The 26,122-nt window shown below is 48.7% G+C and overlaps 1 protein-coding gene across 13 annotated transcripts in view; it reads left to right on the top strand.

The window, feature by feature from the left end:
* EEF1AKMT1 (EEF1A lysine methyltransferase 1) overlaps positions 1-26,122 on the top strand; it is a 189,734-nt gene that overhangs the window by 33,138 nt on the left and 130,474 nt on the right. For 9 of the 13 annotated variants that reach the window (XM_054528785.2, XM_054528787.2, XM_063715108.1 and 6 more), the window contains exons 3-4: positions 9,248-9,330; positions 14,760-15,040. In XM_054528785.2, coding sequence (XP_054384760.1) covers positions 9,248-9,330; positions 14,760-15,040 — 364 coding nt within the window. Of the gene's footprint in view, positions 1-9,247; positions 9,331-14,759; positions 15,041-15,942; positions 17,645-17,672; positions 18,610-26,122 lie in introns of those variants that run through there. The other 4 variants (XM_009248475.4, XM_054528791.2, XM_054528790.2 and 1 more) reach the window with 3 other exon arrangements.

Below are 26,122 nucleotides of genomic sequence, written 5' to 3'. Positions count from 1 at the left end.
ATAAAACACTGTCCTTGCTCTCAAGCAAACTATTCTAAGACAAAAGTGATGATTGGAGCAAAATGGGGAGCAAAACGCAAGACACCTCCCCAGACTTTTGAGGTAGAGGGGAAGTCAAGGAAACCCACTGAGAGAAAGTGACAGGTGTAAATTGAGTCCTGATGTATCCTAGATTTGGAAAAAAAATTCAATCTTTATAATCCACACACAAAATTAAAGTCAAGGTGGATTAAAGAGCTAAACATAAAAATAATAAAAGTATTAGGCCAGGCATGTTGGCTCACGCTTATAATCCCAGCACTTTGGGAGGCCGAGGCAGGCAGATCACTTGAGGTCAGGAGTTCGAGAGCAGCCTGGTTAACATGGTGAAACCTCATCTCTACTAAAAATACAAAAATTAGCCAGGCCCAGTAATGGACACCTGTAATCCCAGCTACTTGGGAGGCCGAGGCAGGAGAATCGCTTCAACTTCAGAACTGGAGGTTGTAGTGAGCTGAGATTGTGCCACTGCACTCCAGGCTGGGCAACAGAGTGAGACTCTCTCTCAATAAAAATAAATAATAAAGGTATTAAAAGAAAATATAGGATAATATGTTTATGACCTAAGGTAGAAAAACAAGTCAAAACTAAGAATCAGAAAGGAGAAGATTGATAACACTGACAAAATAAGAAACTTATTGATAACAGAAGATACCATAAACAAGTTTAAGAGACAAGAGAAAGACGAGGAGAAAATATTTGTCTCATGCATAAGAGCAAAGGATTAATATCCAGATGTCCATGCCCACCAGCCAAAGATACCAGGAAACACACCTGTAGGCAAACAGAGTGGGGTCTGTTACTTGTTGCAACAAGAGAGGCTGAGGACCACGGGCAGCCTGTGGGACATCTCAGTAAGAGGCAGCTAAGAGGAGATTATTCTGTGAGTTTGGCTTGCATTAGGTGTTGGAGCAACTTTGTCAGAAAGCCAGAATAATTATTATGTAGGAGGTGGGAGGAATCAAATGGAGTTAAAGATGTAATTGGTAAAGTATCAGCAGGCACTCCTGTTAGCTGGGAAAGAGACATCCATGGTCATTTTTGTGATTTGCACAGTGTTCTTGTTTTATCTGCATTCAGATATGATTACAGAATGGTCATATTTTTATCTTGCTCCATCACAGGAATAACTCAGTCTGATGTTGGTGTTCTTTGAAATAGTTTCTGTTAAGTAGGGAACATCTGGGCTAGGTACTAGTTGCAAGCTAGTTCTATTTGACACCTGTCATTTTTTTTTCTCGAAGACTGTATAAAGATCTTCTACAAATAAATAATAAAACAGTAAACCCAGTGGAAAATTAGGGAATGCTAGCAACAATTGACAAAATAAAAATTAAAATTAAAATTAAATATAGGAAAAGATACTCAACTGTACAATAGGGAAATGCAAATTAAGAGTAAAATGTTAGTAGTCATTTTCATTGGTCCAACCTTTTTGGAGGGCAATTTGGCAATATCTACCAAAATATTAACTGTATATGCCCTTCGACCACGAATTCCATTTCTAAAAATCTCTACACAGAGATTTTTATATGCACATGTATACAAAAAGGAATATTTAGAATACTCATTGTAGCATTTTTGTAACAGGAATAATTAAATCACTGTCAAAAGGGAAATAAACTCTGGAAGGGTCAAGTGTAAGTTTCTTAGTTTTATTTAAGAAACTCAGCTATGATGCCTTACAATGTTAGGTTACAAAGTTAAGTCTGAAGAGGTAAAATTTGTGTACTAAGTAAGATTGTTACCTTCTGACTCAAGATGGTAGACTGGTCATATGAATGATCACTTTTCTCTTCCATTGAATGAAGAGTAAAGATGTTTTTAAAAAGTAATTACAGGCTGGGCGCGGTGGCTCACCCCTGTAATCCCAGCACTTTGGGAGGCCAAGGAGGCAGATCACAACGTCAAGAGATTGAGACCATCTTGGCCAACATGATGAGACCCCATCTCTACTAAAAATACAAAAATTAGCTGGGCGTGGTGGTGTACACCTGTAATCCCGCTACTCAGGAGGCTGAGGCAGGAGAACTGCTTGAATCCGGGAGATGGAGGTTGCAGTGAGCTGAGATTGCACCACTGCACTCCAGCCTGGCGACAGAGCAAGACTCCATCTCAAAAAAAAAAAAAAGTGCTCTCCCTCTCCCTCTCCCTCTCCCTCTCCCTCTCCCTCTCCCTCTCCCTCTCCCTCTCCCTCTCCCTCTCCCTCTCCCTCTCCCTCTCCCTCTCCCTCTCCCTCTCCCTCTCCCTCTCCCCTTTTTTCGGTCTCCCTCTCCTTCTTTTTTCGGTCTCCCTCTGTTGCCGAAGCTGGACTGTACTGCCGGGATCTCGGCTTGCTGCAACCTCCCTGCCTCGGGCTCCTGTGACTCTCCTGCCTTGGCCTGCCGAGTGCCTGGGATTGCAGGCGCGCGCCGCCACGCCTGAATGGTTTTTGTATTTTTGGTGGAGACGGGGTTTCGCCGTGTTGACCGGGCTGGTCTCCAGCTCCTGGCCTCGAGTGATCTGCCTGCCTCGGCCTCCCGAGGTGCTGGGATTGCAGACGGAGTCTCGCTAACTCAGTGCTCAATGGTGCTCAGGCTGGAGTGCAGTGGTGTGATCTCGGCTCTCTGCAACCTCCACCTACCAGCCTCCTGCCTTGGCCTCTTAAAGTGCTAAGATTACAGCCTCTGCCCCACCGCCACCCCGTCTAGGAAGTGAGGAGCGTCTCTGCCTGGCCGCCCATCGTCTGGGATGTGAGGAGCCCCTCTGCCCCGCCGCCCTATCTGGGAAGTGAGGAGCGCCTCTGCCCGGCCGCCCATCATCTGGGATGTGAGGAGCGCCTCTGCCCGGCTGCCACCCCGTCTGGGAGGAAGTGAGGAGCGCCTCTGCCCGGCTGCCCCGTCTGGGAGATGAGGAGCACCTCTGCCCGGCCGCCCCGTCTGGGAGGAAGTGAGGAGCGCCTCTGCCCTGTTGCCCTATCTGGGAAGTGAGGAGCGCCTCTGCCTGGCCGCCACCCCGTCTGGGAAGTGAGGAGCGCCTCTGCCCGGCTGCCACCCCATATGGGAAGTGAGGAGCGCCTCTGCCCAGCCGCCCCTTCTGGGAGGTGAGGAGCGCCTCTGCCCAGCCGCCCCGTCTGGGAGGTGAGGAGTGCCTCTGCCCGGCCACCCCGTCTGGGAGGTGAGGAGCGCCTCTGCCTGGCCGCCACCCCGTCTGGGAGGAAGTGAGGAGCACCTCTGCCCAGCTGCCCCATCTGGGAAGTGAGGAGCGCCTCTGCCCGGCTGCCACCCCCTATGGGAAGTGAGGAGCGCCTCTGCCCGGCCGCCCACTCTGGGAAGTGAGGAGCGCCTCTGCCCGGCCGCCCACTCTGGGAAGTGAGGAGCGCCTCTGCCCGGCCGCCCACTCTGGGAGGTGAGGAGTGCCTCTGCCCGGCCGCCCCGTCTGGGAGGTGAGGAGCGCCTCTGCCTGGCCGCCACCCCGTCTGGGAGGAAGTGAGGAGCACCTCTGCCCGGCCGCCCACTCTGGGAGGTGAGGAGCGCCTCTGCCCGGCCGCCCACTCTGGGAAGTGAGGAGCGCCTCTGCCCGGCCGCCCACTCTGGGAGGTGAGGAGTGCCTCTGCCCGGCCGCCCCGTCTGGGAGGTGAGGAGCGCCTCTGCCTGGCCGCCACCCCGTCTGGGAGGAAGTGAGGAGCACCTCTGCCCGGCCGCCCACTCTGGGAGGTGAGGAGCGCCTCTGCCTGGCCACTCCGTCTGGGAAGGGAGGAGCGCCTCTGCCCGGCCACCCCGTCTGGGAGGTGAGGAGCGCCTCTGCCCGGCTGCCACCCCGTCTGGGAGGAAGTGAGGAGCACCTCTGCCCGGCTGCCCCATCTGGGAAGTGAGGAGCGCCTCTGCCCGGCCGCCACCCCATATGGGAAGTGAGGAGCGCCTCTGCCTGACCACTCCGTCTGGGAGGTGAGGAGCGCCTCTGCCCGGCCGCCCCGTCTGGGAGGTGAGGAGTGCCTCTGCCCGGCCGTCACCCCGTCTGGGAGGAAGTGAGGAGCACCTCTGCCCGGCTGCCCCGTCTGGGAGATGAGGAGCACCTCTGCCCGGCCGCCCCATCTGGGAGATGAGGAGCACCTCTGCCCGGCCGCCCCGTCTGGGAGGTGAGGAGTGCCTCTGCCCGGCTGCCACCCCGTCTGGGAGGAAGTGAGGAGCACCTCTGCCCGGCCGCCCCCTCTGGGAAGTGAGGAGCGCCTCTGCCTGGCCGCCACCCCGTCTGGGAGGAAGTGAGGAGCGCCTCTGCCTGGCTGCCCCATCTGGGAAGGGAGGAGCACCTCTGCCCGGCCGCCACACCGTCTGGGAAGTGAGGAGCGCCTCTGCCTGGCTGCCCCATCTGGGAAGGGAGGAGCACCTCTGCCCGGCCGCCACACCGTCTGGGAAGTGAGGAGCGCCTCTGCCTGGCTGCCCCATCTGGGAAGGGAGGAGCACCTCTGCCCAGCCGCCACACCGTCTGGGAAGTGAGGAGCGCCTCTGCCTGGTCGCCCCGTCTAGGAGGTGAGGAGCGCCTCTGCCCGGCCGCCCAGTCTGGGAAGTGAGGAGCGCCTCTGCCCGGCCGCCCTGTCTGGGAGGTGAGGAGCGCCTCTGCCTGGCCGCCACCCCATCTGGGAGGAAGTGAGGAGCGTCTCTGCCCGGCCGCCCCGTCTGGGAAGTGAGGAGCGCCTCTGCCCGGCCGCCCCCTCTGGGAAGTGAGGAGCGCCTCTGCTCGGCCGCCCCCTCTGGGAAGTGAGGAGCGCCTCTGCTCGGCCGCCCCGTCGGGGAAGTGAGGAGCGCCTCTGCCCGGCCGCCCCGTCTGGGAGGAACTGAGGAGCGCCTCTGCCCGGGCGACCCCGTCGGGGAAGTGAGGAGCGCCTCTGCCCGGCCGCCCCGTCTGGGAGGAGAGGAGCGCCTCTGCCCGGGCGGCCCCGTCTGGGAAGCGAGGGGCGCCTCTGCCCAGCCGCCCTGTCTGGGAGGTGAGGAGCACCTCTGCCCGGCTGCCCTGTCTGGGAGGTGTACCCAACAGCTCCGAAGAGACAGCGACCATCGGGAGCGGGCCATGAGGACGATGGCGGTTTTGTTGAAGAGAAGGGGAGGAAGTGTGGGGAAAGGAAGGAGAGATCAGATTGTTGCTGTGTCTGTGTAGAAAGAGGTGGGCATAGGAGACTCCATTTTGTTCTGACTAGGAGAAATTCTTCTGCCTTGGGATGCTGTTGATCTATGGCCTTTCCCCCAGCCCCCTGCTCTCTGAAACATGTGCTGTGTCAACTCAGGGTTAAATGGATTAAGGGTGGTGCAAGATGTGCTTTGTTAAACAGATGCTTGAAGGCAGCATGCTCTTTAAGAGTCATCACCACTCCCTAATCTCAAGTACTCAGGGGCACAAACACTGTAGAAGGCCGCAGGGTCCTCTGCCTAGGAAAACCAGAGACCTTTGTTCATGTGTTTATCTCCTGACCTTCTCTCCACTATTATCCTATGACCCTGCCATATCCCCCTCTCCGAGAAACACCCAAGAATGATCAATAAATACTTCAGAAATTAAAAAAATAAAAATTAAAAAAAAAAAAAAAAAAAAAAAAAAAAAGTAATTACAATGTTAAAAAACAACAAACAAAGGATGCTATTGACAGAAATTTCAGTAAATTTCTGGAAGAAAAAGAAAGTGGGTGTAAGATGGTCTGTGGAACTGCGGAGGAAACTACCAGCCTCTCTGGGAACTGGAGCAAAGATGAGAGTCTGTCTTCCAGAAAAGAAACACAGACTCTGTGAACATAAGTGATAAAAGTGGCTCATGGGCCGATTTCTGCACGATTAATTAAAGGATGGCCTGCTGACATCTTTGGGCCAGTTGGTCTCTTCCCCTTCTTCTGATCATATCCAGAAGGCATACATAGAATCAGAGGTACTCACCTCCTGGCTGAATCTCTGAGGATTTTTCACTAAACAAACTGGAGAATCTGCTTTGGGATGCCCTAATTTGGGTAGGAAAGCCAGAAAGAGACACAGATAACTCCAGAGCTCCAGCATAGCACAGAAAGAAGGAAAAAGGCAGCTCCATTCAGGAAGGAAGTACACAAAAGTCCTCCATACTCTGAGTAAAGCTCTCCTTATTTAAGCAGATCTCAGTTTTGTTGAGATATAATTCACATACCATAAATTCACCTTTTAGAAGTGTAGAAGTCAATGGTTTTTTTTGTTTTGTTTTGTTTTGAGACTGAGTCTCGCTCTGTCACCCAGGCTGGAGTGCAATGGTGCAATCTTGGCTTACTGCAACCTCTGCCTCCCGGGTTCAAGTGATTCTTCTGCCTCAGTCTCCTGAGTAGCTGGGATTACAGGCACGTGCCACCACTCCCGGCTAATATTTTGTATTTTTAGTAGAAGCAGGGTTTCACCATGTTGACTAGGCTGGCTTGAACTCCTGGCCTCAGGTGATCCACCCGCCTCAGCCTCCCAAAGTGCTGGGATTACAGGCATGAGCCACCACACCCAGCAAGTCAGTGGTTTTTTGTAAATTCACAGATAGATCCAACTGAGAGGTGACAGCGTGCTGGTAGCCCTCGCTTGCTCTGGGCGCCTCCTCAGCCTCAGCGCCCACTCTGGCCACGCTTGAGGAGACCTTCAGCAAGCTGCTGCACTGTGGGAGCCCCTCTCTGGGCTGGCTGAGGCCAGAGCCGGCTCCCTCTGCTTGCAGGGAGCTGTGAAGGGAGAGGCGCCGGCAGGAACCGGGGCTGTGCACTAGGTGCTCGCAGGCCAGTGCGAGTTCCAGGTGGGTGCGGGCTTGGTGGGCCACACGCTCGGAGCGGCCGGCTGGCGCCACCAGCCCCAGGCAGTGAGGGGCTTAGCACCCGGGCCAGCAGCTGCAGAGGGTGCGCCAGGTCCCCCAGCACTGCCGGCCTGCCTGTGCTGTGCTTGAATTCTCGCCGGCCCTCAGCTGCCTCCCCGCGGGGCAGGGCTTGGGACCTGCAGCCCACCATGCCCGAGGCTCCTCCCCCACCATGGGCTCCCACACGGCCTAAGCCTCCCTGAGGGGCGCCGCCCCTGCTCCGTGGTGCCCGGTCGCATCAACTGCCCAAGGGCTGAGAAGCACGGGCACATGGCATGGGACTGGTGGGCCCCTCTGCCCAAGGCCCCAGCGCGGGATCCACTAGGTGAAGCCAGCTGGGCTCCTGAGTCGGGTGGGGACTTGGAAAACTTTTATGTCTGGCTAGAGGATTGTAAATGCACCAATCAGCACTCTGTATCTAGCTAAAAGATTGTAAACACACCAATCAGTGCTCTGTGTTTAGCTAATCTAGTGGGGACTTGGAGAACTTTTGTGTCTAGCTAAAGGATTGTAAATGCACCAATCAGCACTCTGTGTCTAGCTCAAGGTTTGTAAACGCACCAATCAGTGCTCTGTGTCTAGCTAATCTGGTGGGGACTTGGAGAACTTTTATGTGTAGCTAGAGGATTGTAAATGCACCAATCAGCACTCTGTGTCTCACTCAGGGATTGTAAACGCACCAATCAGCACCCTGTCAAAACAGACCAATCAGCTCTCTGTAAAATGGACCAATCAGCTCTCTGTAAAATGGGCCAATCAGCTTTCTGTAAAATGGACCAATCAGCAGGATGTGGATGGGATCAGATAAGGGAATAAAAGCAGGCTGCCCGCGGCCAGCAGCGGCAACCCTCTTGGGTCTCCTTCCGGGCTGTGGAAGCTTTGTTCTTTTGCTCTTCAGAATAAATGTTGCTGCTGCTCACTCATTGGGTCTGCGGTTGTCTTTATGAGCTGTAACACTTACCGTGAAGGTCTGCAGCTTCACTCCTGAAGCCAGCAAGATTACCAACCCACCGGGAGGAAGGAACAACTCTGGATGGGAGGAACTAACAACTACAGATGTGCCACCTTAAGAGCTGTAACACTCACCACAAAGGTCTGCAGCTTCACTCCTGAAGCCAGCGAGACCATGAACCCACCGGAAGGAACTCTGAACACATCTGAACATCAGTAGGAACAAACTCCGGACACACTATCTTTAAGAACTGTCACACTCACCGCGAGAGTCCGCAGCTTCATTCTTGAAGTCAGTGAGACCAAGAACCCACCAATTTTGGACACAGAACTATCACCACAGTGAATTTTAGAACATTTTTGTTGCCTCCAAAAGAAACCCTATGTCCTTCAGCTGTTACCTCCTAATTCCCCAATCCTCCCAACACCTGGCAACCACTGATCTGCTTTCTGTCTTTGTAGACTTGCTACTTTGGACATTTCATATAAATGGAATTACACAGTATGTGGCCTTTGGTGTCTGATTTCTTTCAGTGTCATGTTTCCAAGGCTCATCCATGTAGCATATATCAGTACCCTGTTCCTTTTTATGGCCAAATAATATTTCATTGTATGAATGTACCACATTTTTTCTGTCCATTAGTTGATGGGCATTCAAGTTGTTTCCACACAGGGCAGATTTTTTAAAGCAGTGAACCCCCAGTTGGCTCGCCTCATGCCACTGGCTGCCCCCAGCCTGCCATTCAGGGAAGAGAGAGGCCTGTTGGAGAAATAGGTTTGTATGATTGCAGAGGAAAACCATGCTACTTCTTCCATTAAACTCCTGCTTAATTTATAACTATGAATAGATAATTAAAGATCACTAGAAATTTTTTAAAAATCATCAATCAGCATGAAGCAGAAGGAGCAAGATGAAAAACAAACTTGCCCCCAAGGGAAAAACAAGTAATTGAGGAAACATGCATAAGGTAAGATGAGGCTGTGGACAAGGAGCACAGTCTGGATTTTGCTGATTGCATCCTCTGGTGTTAGTGAACTCATTCTTCCATCCTCTGTGTTTGTAATTCTGTTCATTGCTAGTTGAACCTAGAAGCTTAATCAGATTCAAGTTCTATTTTTTTTTTTTTTTGGCAAAACTCACACAAAGGTAGGGGCATGTTCTATTGGGAAAAACACTGGTTGTCTCCTTTTGTGGTGTTAATAGCTGTTGATACTCAGTGCCTAGATTTCATTAATTCATTAGGGGCTTGTATTAATTTAAAGTAATTTTGAAGAAAAATTAATTTTCAAAAGAAAAACTTTTTTAAAATATCTGTCCACTGGTATAGATTATATATAAATTAAAAGAACAAAATATCTGTCCACTGGTATAGATTATATATAAATTAAAAAAACAAAGCTTATGCCAGTTCTAAAATGCTATCAACCCATTTCTCGGTTACAGCAACTGAGCCAGTTTTGGTACAGTCAGGAAACTGCTCTGCGACTTGCACAGGAGGCAATTGCAGCTGTAGGAGAAGGTGGCAGGTGAGATTCAAATTTTATTTCTCTTTTTGGTATCTAATGTAATATTTTGAATGTCCTTCCTAGATGACAGATGGTTTGTAAGAAGTCTGAACTATAATCTGTAAATATTGTAGATCAAGGTTTGCAGCATATGACAGATTAAGACTTGCTTCAACACTGGGTTTAGAGACACACTCAGAAACCTATTCATTGTGGAATGTCTTATCTCTTTTCCTTTAAACATTTTCTAACCTGTTTCTTATCTTTATAGTTATAGAGTTCAGTTCAAAAGAGAAAATCTTACCTTTTTGAAGTTTTAAGAATATAGATTTTCTTTTTCGTTAATTTGGTATGTATGTATGTATGTATGTATTTATTTTGAGACGGATTCTCACTCTGTTGCCCAGGCTGGAGTGCAGAGTGGTGTGATCTCAGCTAACTGCAACCTCCATCCACCTCCCGGATTCAAGTGATTCTCTTGCCTCAGCCTCCCAAGCAGCTGGGACTACAGGCACACGCCACCATGCCCACCTAATTTTTGTATTTTTAGTAGAGATGGGGTTTCCCCATATTAGCCAGGCTGGTCTCGAACTCCTGACCTTGTGATCCACCTGCCTTGGCCTCCCAAAGTGCTGGGATTACAGGCGTGAGCCACCGTGCCTGGCCTGGTTTTTATTTTTATCAGAACTTTGCATGCATATAAAGAGTCAAATGGTGACTGGGCATGGTGGCTCATGCTTGAAATCCCAGCACTTTGGGAGGCCGAGGCAGACGGATCACCTGAGATTAGGAGTTTGAGACCAGCCTGGACAACATGGTGAAACCCTGTCTCTATGAAATACAAAATTAGCTGGGCATGGTGGTGCATCCTGTAATCCCAGCTACTCAAGAGGCTGAGGCAGGAGAATTGCTTGAACCTAGAAGGCAGAGGTTGCAGTGTGCCAAGATCACACCACTGCACTCCAGCCTGGGAGACAGAGTGAGACTCTGTCTCAAAAAAAAAAAAAGTCAAATGGTTCTAAAAGGCTTAATGTATTCTATATCCGTATCCCTGATTAACCCCCAAACTGTCTGTCTAAATATCCTATCAGTAAGTTCAAACATATTTCAACTTCTTTAAAAAAAAAAAAAAACCTATTCCCAGGGCTCTGCAGCCTGTCCCAGTGTGCATGGTCTTGCGCTGGTTTTACTACACCTCTTTTCTTGGTATTGCCCTTCATCATCATGCTGGAGTCCTTATACCTGTCTTTTGTTCTAGGTTCCCTATTTCCTGTACCCCGATCCTTAGTTTACAGCCTTACCATGGTGGCATACCTCCTCTGATAGCTGCTACAGAAAAGGCACATAGGAGGGAAGTTTTTAGAACCTTTCGTGTCTGAAAATGCTTTTTTCCTACGCTTCCTCTTGATTGTGATGGTTTTGTTGGACAGCACATTCCAGGTTTTGAAGGCGTTGCTCCATTGTCTCCAAACTTCCACACATGCTGCTGACAAATCCAGTATCATTCTGATTCCTTATAGGAAACTTGCTTTTTTCTATCCATGCCCACAGCAAGCTTAGGATTTTCTCTTAATCCCCGGTATTCAATGTGCCTCACTGTGGAGTTTTTATCTATTGTCCTGGGTCCTAGAGGGCCCATTCATCCTCAACATACATGTCCTTCAGTTTAAGAAAATTATCTTAAATTATTTCTTTCCCCACTTTTTTTTTTCTGTTCCTCTTTTTGGAACTTCTATTCTTTGAATATTGGACCTGATCTTCTAATTTTCTTCTTTTTTTATTCATTGTCTCTTTACTTTCTGGGAGAATTCCTCCACTTTATCTTCTAAACTTTCTACTGAGTTTACCATATCTGCTTCCATGCTTGGAATTGTCTGCAGCTCTTTTTTTGGTCTTTGAGTATTTCTTTATTATTGTGTCTTGTTCATCCTTTTGAGAATATTATAGAATTTTTTGAAGTTCTCTTCTCCCTCCATAGTCTCTATTTACTCCAAAATCCTTTTTCTGTTTGTTAATTTCATATGATACATTTATCTAATCTATATTCCTTAAATGTCTGTGGACATTGAAGGGTGGGGCACTCGAAAACTGGGAGCCTCATCTGCTTTGATCTCTACAGTTGGAGCGTCTGAATGAGCCGTTCTCCTAGGAAACCCCCGTGTCTAAGACTTTACTTGTAGTTTTGTCAGTGGTCCAAGGAATATTCTCCTAATTCCTGACTGGAAGTTATACATCTAGTTGGCATGTGACTGAAAGGCTGGAAGTTTCATCATCCAATGCATTTAACTTAATCCTCCTAATTTCCACATGGTACATCATCATCCACTGTGCCTGGCTCCTTCCAAGCATCCCCCCATCCAGAGAACACTCCTCCAGTTTTCTGCCACAATCATAGTGGAGGGGCAGGCTTTGGGATATAGCAGAGAATCCTGAGAATGAATTGCTTCTTAAAATAGGCCTTTCAGTAAAACCTCCCAGTTTTGGCCCCACCTTCACCTCTGCTTCTTGAGTTACCGGGTTCTGTCGCTTCCTGAGCCCTCGAGTATGCCACCACGTGAACCAGGGCGCTTCTCAGCTTTCCAGCTGCCAGTGTAGGATTCAGCCATTGCAGGTCTGCCGAGCCCCACTACCCACCCATCTGCTGTTCCGCTTCCTCAGTGTGATTTCTTTAGTCTCCGCTGACATGCCCTTTGGTTTTTGCTCTTGTATTCCTAAATAAGACAACATGAAATTGCACTCTTGTTTTTAGTGGGCTTTCATGAGGGAGCAAATTTAAATGAATGTGTTCAATCCGCCATCTTTAGTGGGAAATCTTCAATTTTTCTTTTAACTGTTCTTTTTCTTTTTTTGATTATATGTAGTGGTTTAGTAGGTTTTTCTTAGTGACACTGCTTTTACATATACTTTCTTTTTTGCCACTAATATGAGGGCCTTGGAAGCAACTTTTAATCTCCTCTGAAAGTCAAATTCAGTATTCATAGGAACTAAGTCATCATTTTAAAGATGAATGAGAACCGCATTTATTGAGTGCTTACTGTGTGCCCTCTCCTGTTGTAAGTGCATTGTCAGGGTCATCTCATTCTATCCTCATATCTCTGTGCAATAGTTTTTGTTACACTCTCCAGTTTAAAGACAGACACTGAGACCAGAGGTTCAGCCACTTGTAGAAGGTCACCCAGTGGGAAGTGGCAAAGCTGGGCTTTCAACACAGGTTCTCTGATCCCACTGCTGCCTGGTAACCACCACCATCCCCACCAGACCCACCAGTCTTTCTGCTGTCATTCCTTCTTGCATCCTGGACCACTGTCCTACCTGAAGTACATCCTTCAGGTGGATTTCTCAGGGAATGCCTGCTGGAGGCAATTTTGTTGTCTGAAAATAACTTTATTTCACCTTCTTTATCGGAAGATGTTTTCATAGTGTGCATATATAATCTTTGGTTGCAGTTCATTCTCTGTCAGCACAGTGAGGCTATAATCCCACTGTACTCCAGCTTCTTTTCCCCCTCCCACCGCCCTGATCTAGAGCTGCTGTGCAGGGAGAGTTGTATCCTGCCAGCAGGGAAACACATGTTTCCATAGAAACATGCGATGTCACGGGCTCTATTATCTGTTGCAGTGTCTTTGGGCTGAGAAGCCTGCTTAGCCTGGCATGGGTACCTAAGTAAGATGGGTAACATTGTCTCTGTTGGAAAGCATCACACATTTTTAAAGCTGAGCGTAATTTTTAAATTAGGTCCTTTTTTGAATAACAATGTATGCACATATAAAAATCCAAACGTGACAAAGGAATTGTGAGAAAAGGTCACTCTCTTCTCCATTGTATCCAGTTCCCCCAGGCACCCTCCCATGAGGCAGCCATGGTCACTGTCTCTTGGACATCTTCTAGAGGTCACCTGTACATCTATATGCATATATTCCCACTTCCATGAAAGCATACTTTACACTGTTCTGTTCCTTGAATAGATCTCAGAGATCATTCCTTATCAGCATAGAGAGGGCTGCTTCAGCCTTTTTTAAATGGCCACAGAACTTTGTATTGTAATAGGCATACCAGCTGGGCACAGTGGCTCACGCCTCCTTTGGGAGGTCAAGGCAGGCAGATGGCTTGAGCTCTGGAGTTTGAGACCAGCCTGGGTAAAGTGGCAAAACCCTGTCTCTATAAAAAAAATTAGTGTCCAGGCACGGTGGCTCACGCCTGTAATCTCAGTACTTTGGGAGGCCAAGGCAGGTGGATCATGAAGACAGGAGTTCAAGACCAGCCTGGCCAAGATGGTGAAACCCCGTCTCTGCTAAGATTACAAAAATTAGCCAGGCATGGTGGCGGGTGCCTGTAATCCCGCTACTCAGGAGGCTGAGGCAGGAGAATCGCTTGAACCCGGAAGGCAGAGGTTTCAGTGAGCTGAGGTCATGCCACTGCACTCCAGCCTGGGCAACAGAGTGAGACCCTGTCTCAAAAAAAAAAAAAAAAAATTGGTGTATCACAGTCAACTCAATAATTCCATATTTAGGTTACTTCTAGCTTTTTGGCAGTTGGTTTTAATAGTTAACTCTTAAAACACTACCCATTCATAAACTGGGCTGCTGTAATGAGATAGATACTTTAATTTCCTTATACAAAAAAAGAAGCAAAGCAGAAATTCAGAATAGCTTGTCTGCAGTGAGAGCACATTTTAATGTATCTTTATGGAAAACTGGAGTGAGTTGGGGAGTTATTTGGGTTTATCTTTCAAGATCATGCACATTACAAAATGACTTTATACTATTTAGTTGGGACAAAAAGTATTTAAAATAAATATCAAAGGCCTAGCATGAAAATAATAGGTAAATTTAGGCTTTGGGCTAACTACATCTAAATTTTGTCATAATGTGTTCCTGCTATTTTACATTTTTCACTATAAAAACTATAGCCTTTCATAACCTCAAAATTATAAGCTATAGGCTGGGCACTGTAGCTCATGCCTGTAATCCCAGCACTTTGGGAGGCCGAGGCAGGCTGATCACCTGAGGTCAGGAGTTCAAGACCAGCCTAGCCAACATGATGAAACCCCATTTCTACTAAAAATACAAAAAAATTAGCCAGGCGCAGTGGCGCGTGCCTGTAATCCCAGCTACTCGGGAGGAATAGCAGGAGAATAGCTTGAACCCAGGAGGCAGAGGTTGCAGTGAGCCGAGATCATGCCACTTCCTCCAGCCTTGACAACAGAGTGAGACTCCATCTCAAAAAAAAAAAAAAAAAATTATAAGTTACAGACTTTTAAGTACCAGATTCCTTAAAAGTGAGACACTATAAAGTTTTTTCTCAACATTGACTATTACACTAGTTTGCATTATTGTTTCCTGTAAGAAAATCTGAGCACTCGGACCTATGTATTGTTTAGTGAAGAAGTTGTTTACACTGTAATCTCTCTATTAAACATGTTTCATGAGTGTGTTCATTTTGTCTCCTAGAATCGCATGCGTGAGTGCCCCTAGTGTTTACCAGAAACTCAGAGAGCTGTGCAGAGAAAACTTTTCTATATACATCTTTGAATATGACAAAAGATTTGCCATGTATGGAGAGGAGTTTATTTTCTATGATTACAATAATCCATTGGACTTACCTGAAAGAATTGCTGCACATAGTTTTGACATCGTAATAGCAGATCCTCCCTATCTTTCGGAGGAATGTCTCAGAAAAACATCAGAAACCATCAAGTACCTGACGCGGGGCAAGATTCTGCTGTGCACAGGTAGGTGCTGCATTTAATATCTCATCAAAGTCACTGACAGTGGCTATTCAGGTCTTAAGGGTCAAGAAAAAATCCTGAGTCCACCACTTCCTGTGTGACTTGTGAACAACTTATTTAACTCTTTGTGCCCTGGATTCCCCATCTGTAAACTAGGACTGATAATACTCCGCCATTAAGGGTCCTAAAGAATTAAGTGACACAAAGTACCCAACACTGGGTCTGGTGCATGGTGACTACTTGATGAATGTCAGCTGTTACTTTTACATACCATCATCAATACTAGTGGTATCTTATCCAGCCTCTACACTTTGTCAAAGAGAAATTTGGAATCTACAGAGTTTAAGTGAATTGCCTAAGGTTACAGAGTAGACATTAGATTGGGTTAATGTAGAAGAGTTTTCTTACTGGCGAGATTGTTATACTTTTTTTTTCTCTCTGTAACCTCAAAAAATTGGGCTAAGCAGTCCTCCCACCTCAGCCTCCCAAGTAGCTGGAACTTACAAGTGTGTGCCACCAGGCTGGGTTTGATATACTTAAGGCAGATATGGTAAAATTCAATAGAGTATATCTGAGAACTTCAAGGTGGGACGAGTACTTGAGGCAGGGAGTTCTAGACCAGGCTGGGCAACACAGCAAGACTCCATCTCTACAAAAATTTTAAACATTAGCCAGGTGTGGTTGCGTGGGCCTCCCAGCCATTTGGGAGATAGAGGTGGCGTGTCTGGAGTTTCTTCCTTCTGATTGGTTCTTGGTCTCACTGACTTCAAGAATGAAGCCACGGACCTTGTGGTGTTACAGTTCTTAAAGGCTGGCACCTCCGGAATTGTTTCTTCTTCCTGGTGGGTTCGTGGTCTCGCTGACTTCAGGAATGAAGCCGCAGACCCTTGTGGTGTGTGTTACAGAGCTTAAAGTTGGTGCGGACCCAAAGAGTGAGCAACAGCAAGCTTTATTAGGAAGAGCAAAAAACAAACCTTCCACACCATGGAAGAGGACAACACCCGGTTGCACCGCTGGCTGCAGGGTGGCCAGCTTTTATTCCCTTGTTTGTCCCCGCCCACATCCTGCTTATTGGTCCATTTTACAGAGCACTGATTGGTCCATTTTACAGAGTGCTGATTGGTCCATTTTATAGAGTGCTGATTGGTGTGTTTACAATCCTCTAGCTGGACAGAAAAGTTCTCCAAGTCCCCACTAGACCCAGGAAGTCCAGCTGGCTTCACCTCTCAGTGGGGTGATTGCTTGATCTCTGGAGGTTGAGACTACAGTGAGTGAGCTGTAATGGTGCCACTGCACTTCAGCCTGGGCAGGGAGCAAGACTGTCTCAAAGAAAAAAAAAAATTCTGAGAACTGAAACCTTACCAACTGACCCGTCTCTTTATTTCTGGGCACCTGTGGTGTCCACACCCTTGAGTGCTGTTCTGGACGCTATACCCCAGTCCCTCCGGGCCGCGCTTGTCCCCTGGGCACCCTGCTGGGAACAGGGCTGGGCCAGGAGTGGAGCCACGGGAAGCTGTTCTGGTGTTCCAGAGCTGCGTGTGTGGGGAGGGGCGCTCTGTTCGCACAGATACTGTGGTTGCCTGCGAGCTTATTCACTCCCTTGCTTCCTTGAGCTCTGTGCACCGCTCTGTGCACCGGTAGGCAGCGCTCTGGCTTCATGGAGTGTGCATTTTAGTTTCAGGGGATACGTCTAAAAAATAATAACAAAATAGACTAAAGACTGGAAGCACTAACTCTGAGAAGAGTAACAGAGACCCAGGGACCTGCACTTTGCCCCAGGGACCTGAGGGGTCAGGAGCCACGGCCACAGCGGCCCGGGAGGGCAGAGTCGGGGCAGGAGGCCCCCAGTGCGTAACAGAGGGGACCGTGGGCATTGGAGTTTTCTTCAGAAGCCCAAGGCGACGGGACGCAACTTGTCTGAAGACGTAAGACGTTAGCTTTAACTTGACCGAGGTTTTGGGGCACGTGGACCTGGGCACCGCGGGCTGTTGCTGCACCCCAGGGAGGGCGGTGGCCTGCAAGGAGGGCAGGGCAGGGGCGTCAAAGAGATACTTTGAAGATGGGGTTGAGAGAGCTTGCTGTGTTTGAGTGTGGAGGGGAAGAGAGGAGAGGAATCAGGGCTGTGGATGCCACCTCCTGCGGGGATGTCACAGGGGAGCTGGCTGTGCGTGGTGGGCCCAGGACGGGGAGAAATTGGGAGGAGGTGGCAAAAGGGAGTGGCAATACATTCACACCTGTGTTTGCAAGATTGGACATTACTGAAAAAGGCTCTTGGCTCAACGTTGGGAAATGCTAGTTTTTAGTAATTATTTTTGCTTTCCATATATATAGAGAGAGAGAGAGCGAGAGTGTGTGTGTGTGTGTGTGTAATCTGCTTCTAAATTTCTAAGTGTCTCGGCTTTGCAGAGGTAGGAAAATAATTCATTCAATAAAAAAGACATGGAAAAAAGTTGGTAAATTGCAAAAATATTGGAGAAGGTGAAAGGGAATGTAAAGAACACTCGCTCCCTCCCCCTACTTGTGAATTGTCAACTAATTGCCACCGGTGGTGCGCCTAGAGCCCCTCTCACAGCTCAGGACGCACTGAGCTCCGGCTGGGCTCACTCTCTGGGTTCATGTGCTTTGTTCTCTTCAGGCGCCATCATGGAAGAACAGGCAGCAGAACTCCTTGGAGTGAAGATGTGCACGTTTGTTCCAAGACACACCCGGAACTTGGCAAATGAGTTTCGCTGTTATGTGAATTATGATTCTGGGCTGGACTGTGGGATCTAATTACAGATGGTGACATAACATAGGAAGGAACCCTGTCACATTCCCCTTTTTGTATTTTCGTAGTAGATTTAAAAGTTATAATCTCTTCCCCTCCCCCCAAACTGGAGCTGTCCCTGGCCTGATTTTCAAAATAAAGTACGCGATCTTCATTATTGTTTCCTTAGGAAGGGCCTCCCTAGAGCTCAGTCTTCTGCCAACCTGAATCCATGGAATTCGAGTTGGAAGAAACCTTAGAACCTGCCTGATCTTCTCCCCTCATTTAACATGTGTAAAAACAGAAGAACAGTTGTGTGGCTTGCCCAAGGGCTCCTGAATGAGACAGGACCTTGGCCTCTGCCTCGGGCCAGAGCAGTCTGGTAGCATCCTAGGGCTTGTGAGGACCCCCACCCCCATGTCCCACCCCAGCCCTCCAAGGAGACAGACTTGCCTCCATGAAAAAAGGCAATAATCCAATAACTAGCGTCTGAATGCCTCTTGGAGCTCTCCTCCTCCTCCAGGTTCTAGGTGGGCTGCGAGGGATGACAGGTGCCCAGGTGCCCTCCCCACGTGGCTCAGACTCAGCACCCTCCCTCTGAACTGCCTGAGAGAATGAAAGACCCATCTGTAAACCAAACACCAGGACCAAAAAATGGAACTGGGACGAATGCGCTAGATTCTCACTGTTCAGAAAATATTCCTCTGTACATACCCCAGAAGATGTCTCAGCAATCAGAAGTGAACACGCAGCGTGGCTGGGTCTCGAGGGCATCATGCTGAGTGAAAAAGCTGCTCCTCAGAGGTCACACACTGGATGTTTCTAGGTATGACAATCCCAGGGAGGAGAGATTCGTGGGTGCAGGGGGAGCGTCAGGATGGGGTGAAGGGGATGGGCGGGCCACAAAGGGGAGTTCTCCTTGGTGGTAGCTTGTTCTTTGTCTTGTCTGTGGTGGTGGCTTCATGAATCTGCATGTGGCAGCACTGCATAGAACCACACACACCACACACACACATACACAACCACACACACACACACACACACAACCACACACACACCACACACACACACCACACACACACACACACCACACACACACACACACCACACACACACACACAACCACACACACACCACACACACACACCCCCCACACACACACCACACACACACACCACACACACACACCACTCACACACCACACACCACACACACCACACACACGCACACCACACACACACACACCACACACACACACACAACCACACACCACACACACACACGCCACACACACACACGACACACACCACACACACATACACACACATACACACACACACCACACACACCACACACACACCACACACACACACACAACCACACACCACACACACACACGCCACACACACACACCACACACACCACACACACATACACACACATACACACACACACCACACACACACACACACAAAACCACACACACCACACACACACACAACCACACACACCACACACACACACGCCACACACACACACCACACACACCACACACACACATACACACACACACATACACACCACACACACACACCACACACACACACACCACACACACACCACACACACACCACACACAACCACACGCCACACACACACACACCACACACACACACCACACACACACACACCACACACACACCACACACAACCACACGCCACACACACACACACCACACACACACACCACACACACACACCACACACACAACCACACACACACACCACACACACACCACACACACACACACCACACACACCACACACACACATACACAACCACACACACAACCACACACCACACACACCACACACACACACCACACACACACCACACACACGCCACACACACACAACCACACACACACCACACACACACCACACACACACCACACACACCACACACACACACCACACACACACACCACACACACACACACAACCACACGCCACACACACACACGCCACACACACACACCACACACACACACACAACCACACACACACACACCACACACACACCACACACACCACACACACACACACACACACCACACACACATACACCACACACACCACACACACACACCACACACACACACCCCCCACACACACACCACACACACACACAACCCACACACCACACACACACATACACACACACACACCACACACACACACACAAAACCACACACACCACACACACACACGCCACACACACACACCACACACACCACACACACACATACACAACCCCACACACACACCACACACACACCACACACACACACCACACACACACACCACACACACACACACAACCACACGCCACACACACACACGCCACACACACACACACACCACACACACACACCACACACACACACGCCACACACACACCACACACACACACATGCCACACACACACCACACACACACACCACACACACATACACAACCCCCCCCCACACACACACCACACACACACACACAACCACACACACACCACACACACACACACACACCACACACACACCACACACACACACACACAACCACACACCACACACACACACGCCACACACACACACCACACACACACCCCCCACACACACACCACACACACATACACAACCCCCCCACACACACACCACACACACACCACACACACACACACAACCACACACCACACACACACGCCACACACACACACCACACACACACCCCCCACACACACACCACACACACACACCACACACACACACGCCACACACACACACCACACACACCACACACACATACACACACATACACACACACACCACACACACACACACAAAACCACACACACCACACACACCACACACACACAACCACACACACCACACACACACACACGCCACACACACACCACACACACACATACACACACACACACACACATACACACCACACACACACACCACACACACACACAACCACACACCACACACACACACACCACACACACACCACACACACCACACACACATACACACACATACACACACATACACACCACACACACACACAAAACCACACACCACACACACACACGCCACACACACACACCACACACACACACCACACACACACACACACACAACCACACACCACACACACACACACACGCCACACACACACCACACACACACACAACCACACACACCACACACACACACACACCACACACACACACACATACACACCACACACACACCACACACACACACACAACCACACACCACACACACACGCCACACACACACACCCCACACACACACACCACACACACACACCACACACACACACAACCACACACCACACACACACACGCCACACACACACCACACACACCACACACAGACACACACACACCACACACACACCACACACACACACAACCACACACACCACACACACACACACGCCACACACACACCACACACACCACACACACACACATACACACACATACACATCACACACACACAACCACACACACCACACACACACACGCCACACACACACACACCACACACACACACGCCACACACACACACCACACACACACCCCCCACACACACACCCCACACACATACACCACACACACCACACACATACACCACACACACACACACCACACACACCACACACACACACACCACACACACCACACACACATACACACACACACGCCACACACACACACCACACACACCACACACACACACGCCACACACGCCACACACACATACACACACACACGCCACACACACCACACACACACACACCACACACACCACACACACCACACACATACACCACACACACACCACACACACACCACACACACACACCACACACACACACCACACACACCACACACACACACCACACACACCACACACACATACACCACACACACCACACACATACACCACACACACACACACCACACACACCACACACACACACACGCCACACACACACACACCACACACACACACCACACACACACACACCACACACACCACACACACACACCACACACACCACACACACATACACCACACACACCACACACATACACCACACACACACACACCACACACACCACACACACACACACGCCACACACACACACACCACACACACACACCACACACACACACACCACACACACCACACACACACACCACACACACACACACCACACACCACACACCACACACACACACCACACACCACACACACACATACACCACACACACAACCACACATACCACACACACACCACACACACCACACACCACACACACAACCACACACACCACACACACACGCCACACACACACACCACACACACACACCACACACACACACCACACACACATACACCACACACACCACACACACACACCACACACCACACACACCACACACCACACACACACATACACCACACACACAACCACACATACCACACACACACCACACACACCACACACACACCACACACACCACACACACCACACACACACACACCACACACACACACACCACACACATACACCACACACACCACACACATACACCACACACACACACCCCACACATACACCACACACACCACACACATACACCACACACACACACACACACACACAGATGAGCTCGCGTGAAACTGGTGAACTTGGAATGGGATCTGTGGGTTGAGCCAGTGTCCATTTTCTGATTGTGACACTGCACTATAATTATGTAAGATGTTACCATTAGATAAACTGGGTGTAGGGCATAAGACCTATCAGTATATTTTTGCAATTTCCTGGGAATCTACAATCATTTCAAAATAAAAACTTTCCAAAAAATTAATGTCCTCTTTCCGGGAAAGGATTATACTTCCCCACCTTATAAGACTTGCTTTGGCCAACAAAATGTAAAGGAGGCAGGGTGCTGTGGTTCATGCCTGTAATCCCAGCACTTTGGGAGGCCAAGGCAGGCATGGATCACTTGAGTCCAGGAGTTCGGGACCAGCCTGGGCAACATGGTGAAAGCTTGTCTCTACCAAAAATACAAAAATGCAAAAAAAAAAAAAAAAATTAGCTGGGCATGGTGGCACACTCCTGTAGTCCCAGCCACTTGGGAGGCTGAGGTGGGAAGATCACCTGAGCCCAAGAGGGCGAGGCTGCCATGAACCGTGATGTGCCACTGCACTCCAGCCTGAACGACAGAGCCAGACCCTGTCTCAAAAACAAGAACAACAAAACCCCAAAATGTGAAAGGAAGTGATGTGTCATTTCCAACCTCTGGCTGTGAGTGGAGCAGGGCCACTGCCCATCTGCCAGGGATGCGAGGAGAGCCAGGAACTAGCCTGTGTCACTGAGCCGTGGGCTCATTACCCACTGGAGCAAAACCCAGTCTGTCCTGACTGAGCCAGAGAGGAGGCCTGGGTCGGGGAAGCCTGGAGGACAGACCTGGTCTTTCTTGCTGTTTCTTAGCCCTCGGCTGCCCGACTTCTGGACAACTTTTAATTTACTTTAAAAATCACTCTTTTCGGCGTGGTGGCTCACACCTGTAATCCCAGCACTCTGGGAGGCTGAGGCGGGCAGATTACCTGAGGTCAGGAGTTCAAGACCAACCTGGCCAACGTGGTGAAACCCTGTCTCTACTGAAAACACAAAAATTAGTTGGGCGTGATGTTGGGCGCCTGTAATCCCAGCTACTCGGGAGGCTGAGGCAGGAGAATCACTTGAACCTCAGAGGCAGAGGTTGCAGTGAGCTGAGATTGTGCCATTGCACTCCAGCCTGGGCAACAAGAGCAAAACTCGATCTCAAAAAAAAAAAAAATCACTCTTTTTATGAGACATTGGTATTTTTATCAGTGTGCAAGCACCTGGCCTTTGTTAAGTATTCAATAAGTGTTCTTTAAGAAATAACCCCTACCTTATTATTCCCATCTGTGGTTTTCTCTGTATGTAATTTGTTACATTGTAGTAACAAATTATGTACAGAAATGCCATGTTTGACTCAGGACCTGTGGGAGAGTGGTAGTCTAGAAATGACAGAATTGTAGTTGTCCTATAAATCCAGCGGTTAGTTGAAGAGAAACCTTATTTTTTCACAGGAGGTGAGGGAGAGAAGGGACAAAGTTGGATTCCTATCAAAAAATGTACAAACATTATAAGTTAGGAGGCTTATGCAATGAGGTGATGGCATTTTTTGTTTAATAAGCAGCCAACATGTTTCATGGCTTTGGACCCTGGTGTGATTTTGGTTTTAGCAAACCTGTGTTCATATATGATCCACTTCTAGGTTTCATAAAAGGACATCTATACCTTTGCAGCCTTATATTTTAAAAAACTCACTAGGTCTGGTATATTCCTTTGGGCGGTTAATGAGGTGGGAGGCGTTGGGCTGGGCGATGCCCACAGTCGGTCATGCCATCTGGAACCCCCAAGGCTCCCTCACCTCCTGTACCTTAGCAAAGCACTGCAGAGGTTAAAAGGAATGTTTTAATCCACATCTTTTTAAGTCCTTCCTGATTAGTGGGAAGGGGTAGAAGAATAATTTCTGTTTTACTAACAAAATTCCAGCACTTCTCAGATACTCTTCAGATGTGTGTCTGGGGTGATGAGGGCCTGAACGGCAAGAACAGATGAAAGGCAGGGGGAACTTTAAGACCCCATTTCAGATGGGGGTTCTGTACTCTTTCTCCTTTCATTCCTTCCTAAAATCAGAGCTGGCACCAGTTACTAAAAATGACCATTTCCCCCCTTTGCCCTGCTGGAAGAGATGCAGTAAGACATAATGAGATAACTGGCCCCTGACTGTGGAACTGTTGATATTTGCAGAGTGTTTTTGGATTTCTGTTCCCAAATGATTCCATTTTTGTAGAACAAGTATGTAACTGAAATACTGTCAGCTGAAAACGATCTTCAGTAACCAGCAAAGCACCTCCATTCCAAAGGTTGCCACAGAATCCTCCAGGTAGAGTTCATGTGAAGGAAACACGCACTTTTCTGGGAAGAGGGGAAGAAGCTCTGAAATGTACAATATCATGTGTTGCCGCTCCACAAATCCTGGGAATGAAAGGCATGGAGGGAAATGTGTGAAATAAACCAAGTGGATCTGGGAGCGGGGAGGGAGATGTCACTGAACTTCGGCTGGCACATTTTATCTAGCCAGTAAACCATCTTATTTGTTTGATAAAACACAATACCAACCTCCCATCTCTGCAACCCCCGCCCCCAACAAAAAAACCCTTCAGTTTTAGCAAGAGAAAAAAATTTTGTCCCACGATCTTGTTATTCATTGAAACAGTACCTTTCCAAGCTTAGCCACCACCTCTAATTTCAACATACTATATTTAAATGCTGCTGCCCAGTTAAAGTTCTAGATTTTGTTTTATTTCTTTATTATTTTACTTGTCAGTTATTATTATTATTATTATTATTATTATTATTATTTTATTATTTGAGATGGAGTCTTGCTCTGTCACCCAGGCTGGAGTGCAATGGCACGATCTTGGCTCACTGCAATCCCCACCTCCTGGGTTCAAGCGATTCTCCTGTCTTACTCAGCCTCCTGAGTGGCTGGGATTACAGGTGCCCGCCACCGCACCTGCTAATTTTTGTATTTTTAGTAGAGACAGGGTTTCACCATCTTGGCCAGGCTGGTCTCAAACTCCTGACCTCATGATCCACCTGCCTTGGCCTCCCAAAGTGCTGGGATTACAGGCGTGAGCCACCGTGCCCAGCCTTTTTTTTTTTTTTTTTTTGAGATGGAGTTTCACTCTTGTTTTCCAGGCTGGAGTGCAATGGTGTGATCTCGGCTCACTGCAACCTCTGCCTCCTGGGTTCAAGCGATTCTCCTGCCTCAGCCTCCCAAGTAGCTGGGATTACAGCTGCGCGCCACCATGCCCAGCTAATTTTTTGTAATTTTAGTAGAGATGGGGTTTCACCATGTTGGTCAGGCTGGTCTCCAACTCCTGACCTCAGGTGATCCACCCACCTCGGCCTCCCAAGTGCTGGGGTTACAGGTATAAGCCACCGCACCCAGCCCAGTGATTTCATTTTAAACTTACCTTTTATACAAAAAAAAAAAAAGTCACTTGTAAGTGACAGATGCCTCCTAAAGCGACATACAAGTGACTTTTTTTGGTATAAAAGATAAGTTTAAAATGCAGAAGGCTTAGCTTGATGTTTATTTTCAATGTAGCTTATGAATGACTGCAATGC

This window comes from Pongo abelii, chromosome 14, assembly GCF_028885655.2.
Source record: "Pongo abelii isolate AG06213 chromosome 14, NHGRI_mPonAbe1-v2.0_pri, whole genome shotgun sequence".
NCBI classification, from domain to species: domain Eukaryota; kingdom Metazoa; phylum Chordata; class Mammalia; order Primates; family Hominidae; genus Pongo; species Pongo abelii.
The sequence above is the reverse complement of the archived record's forward strand: the minus strand, read 5'-3'. Positions and strand labels throughout refer to the sequence as shown.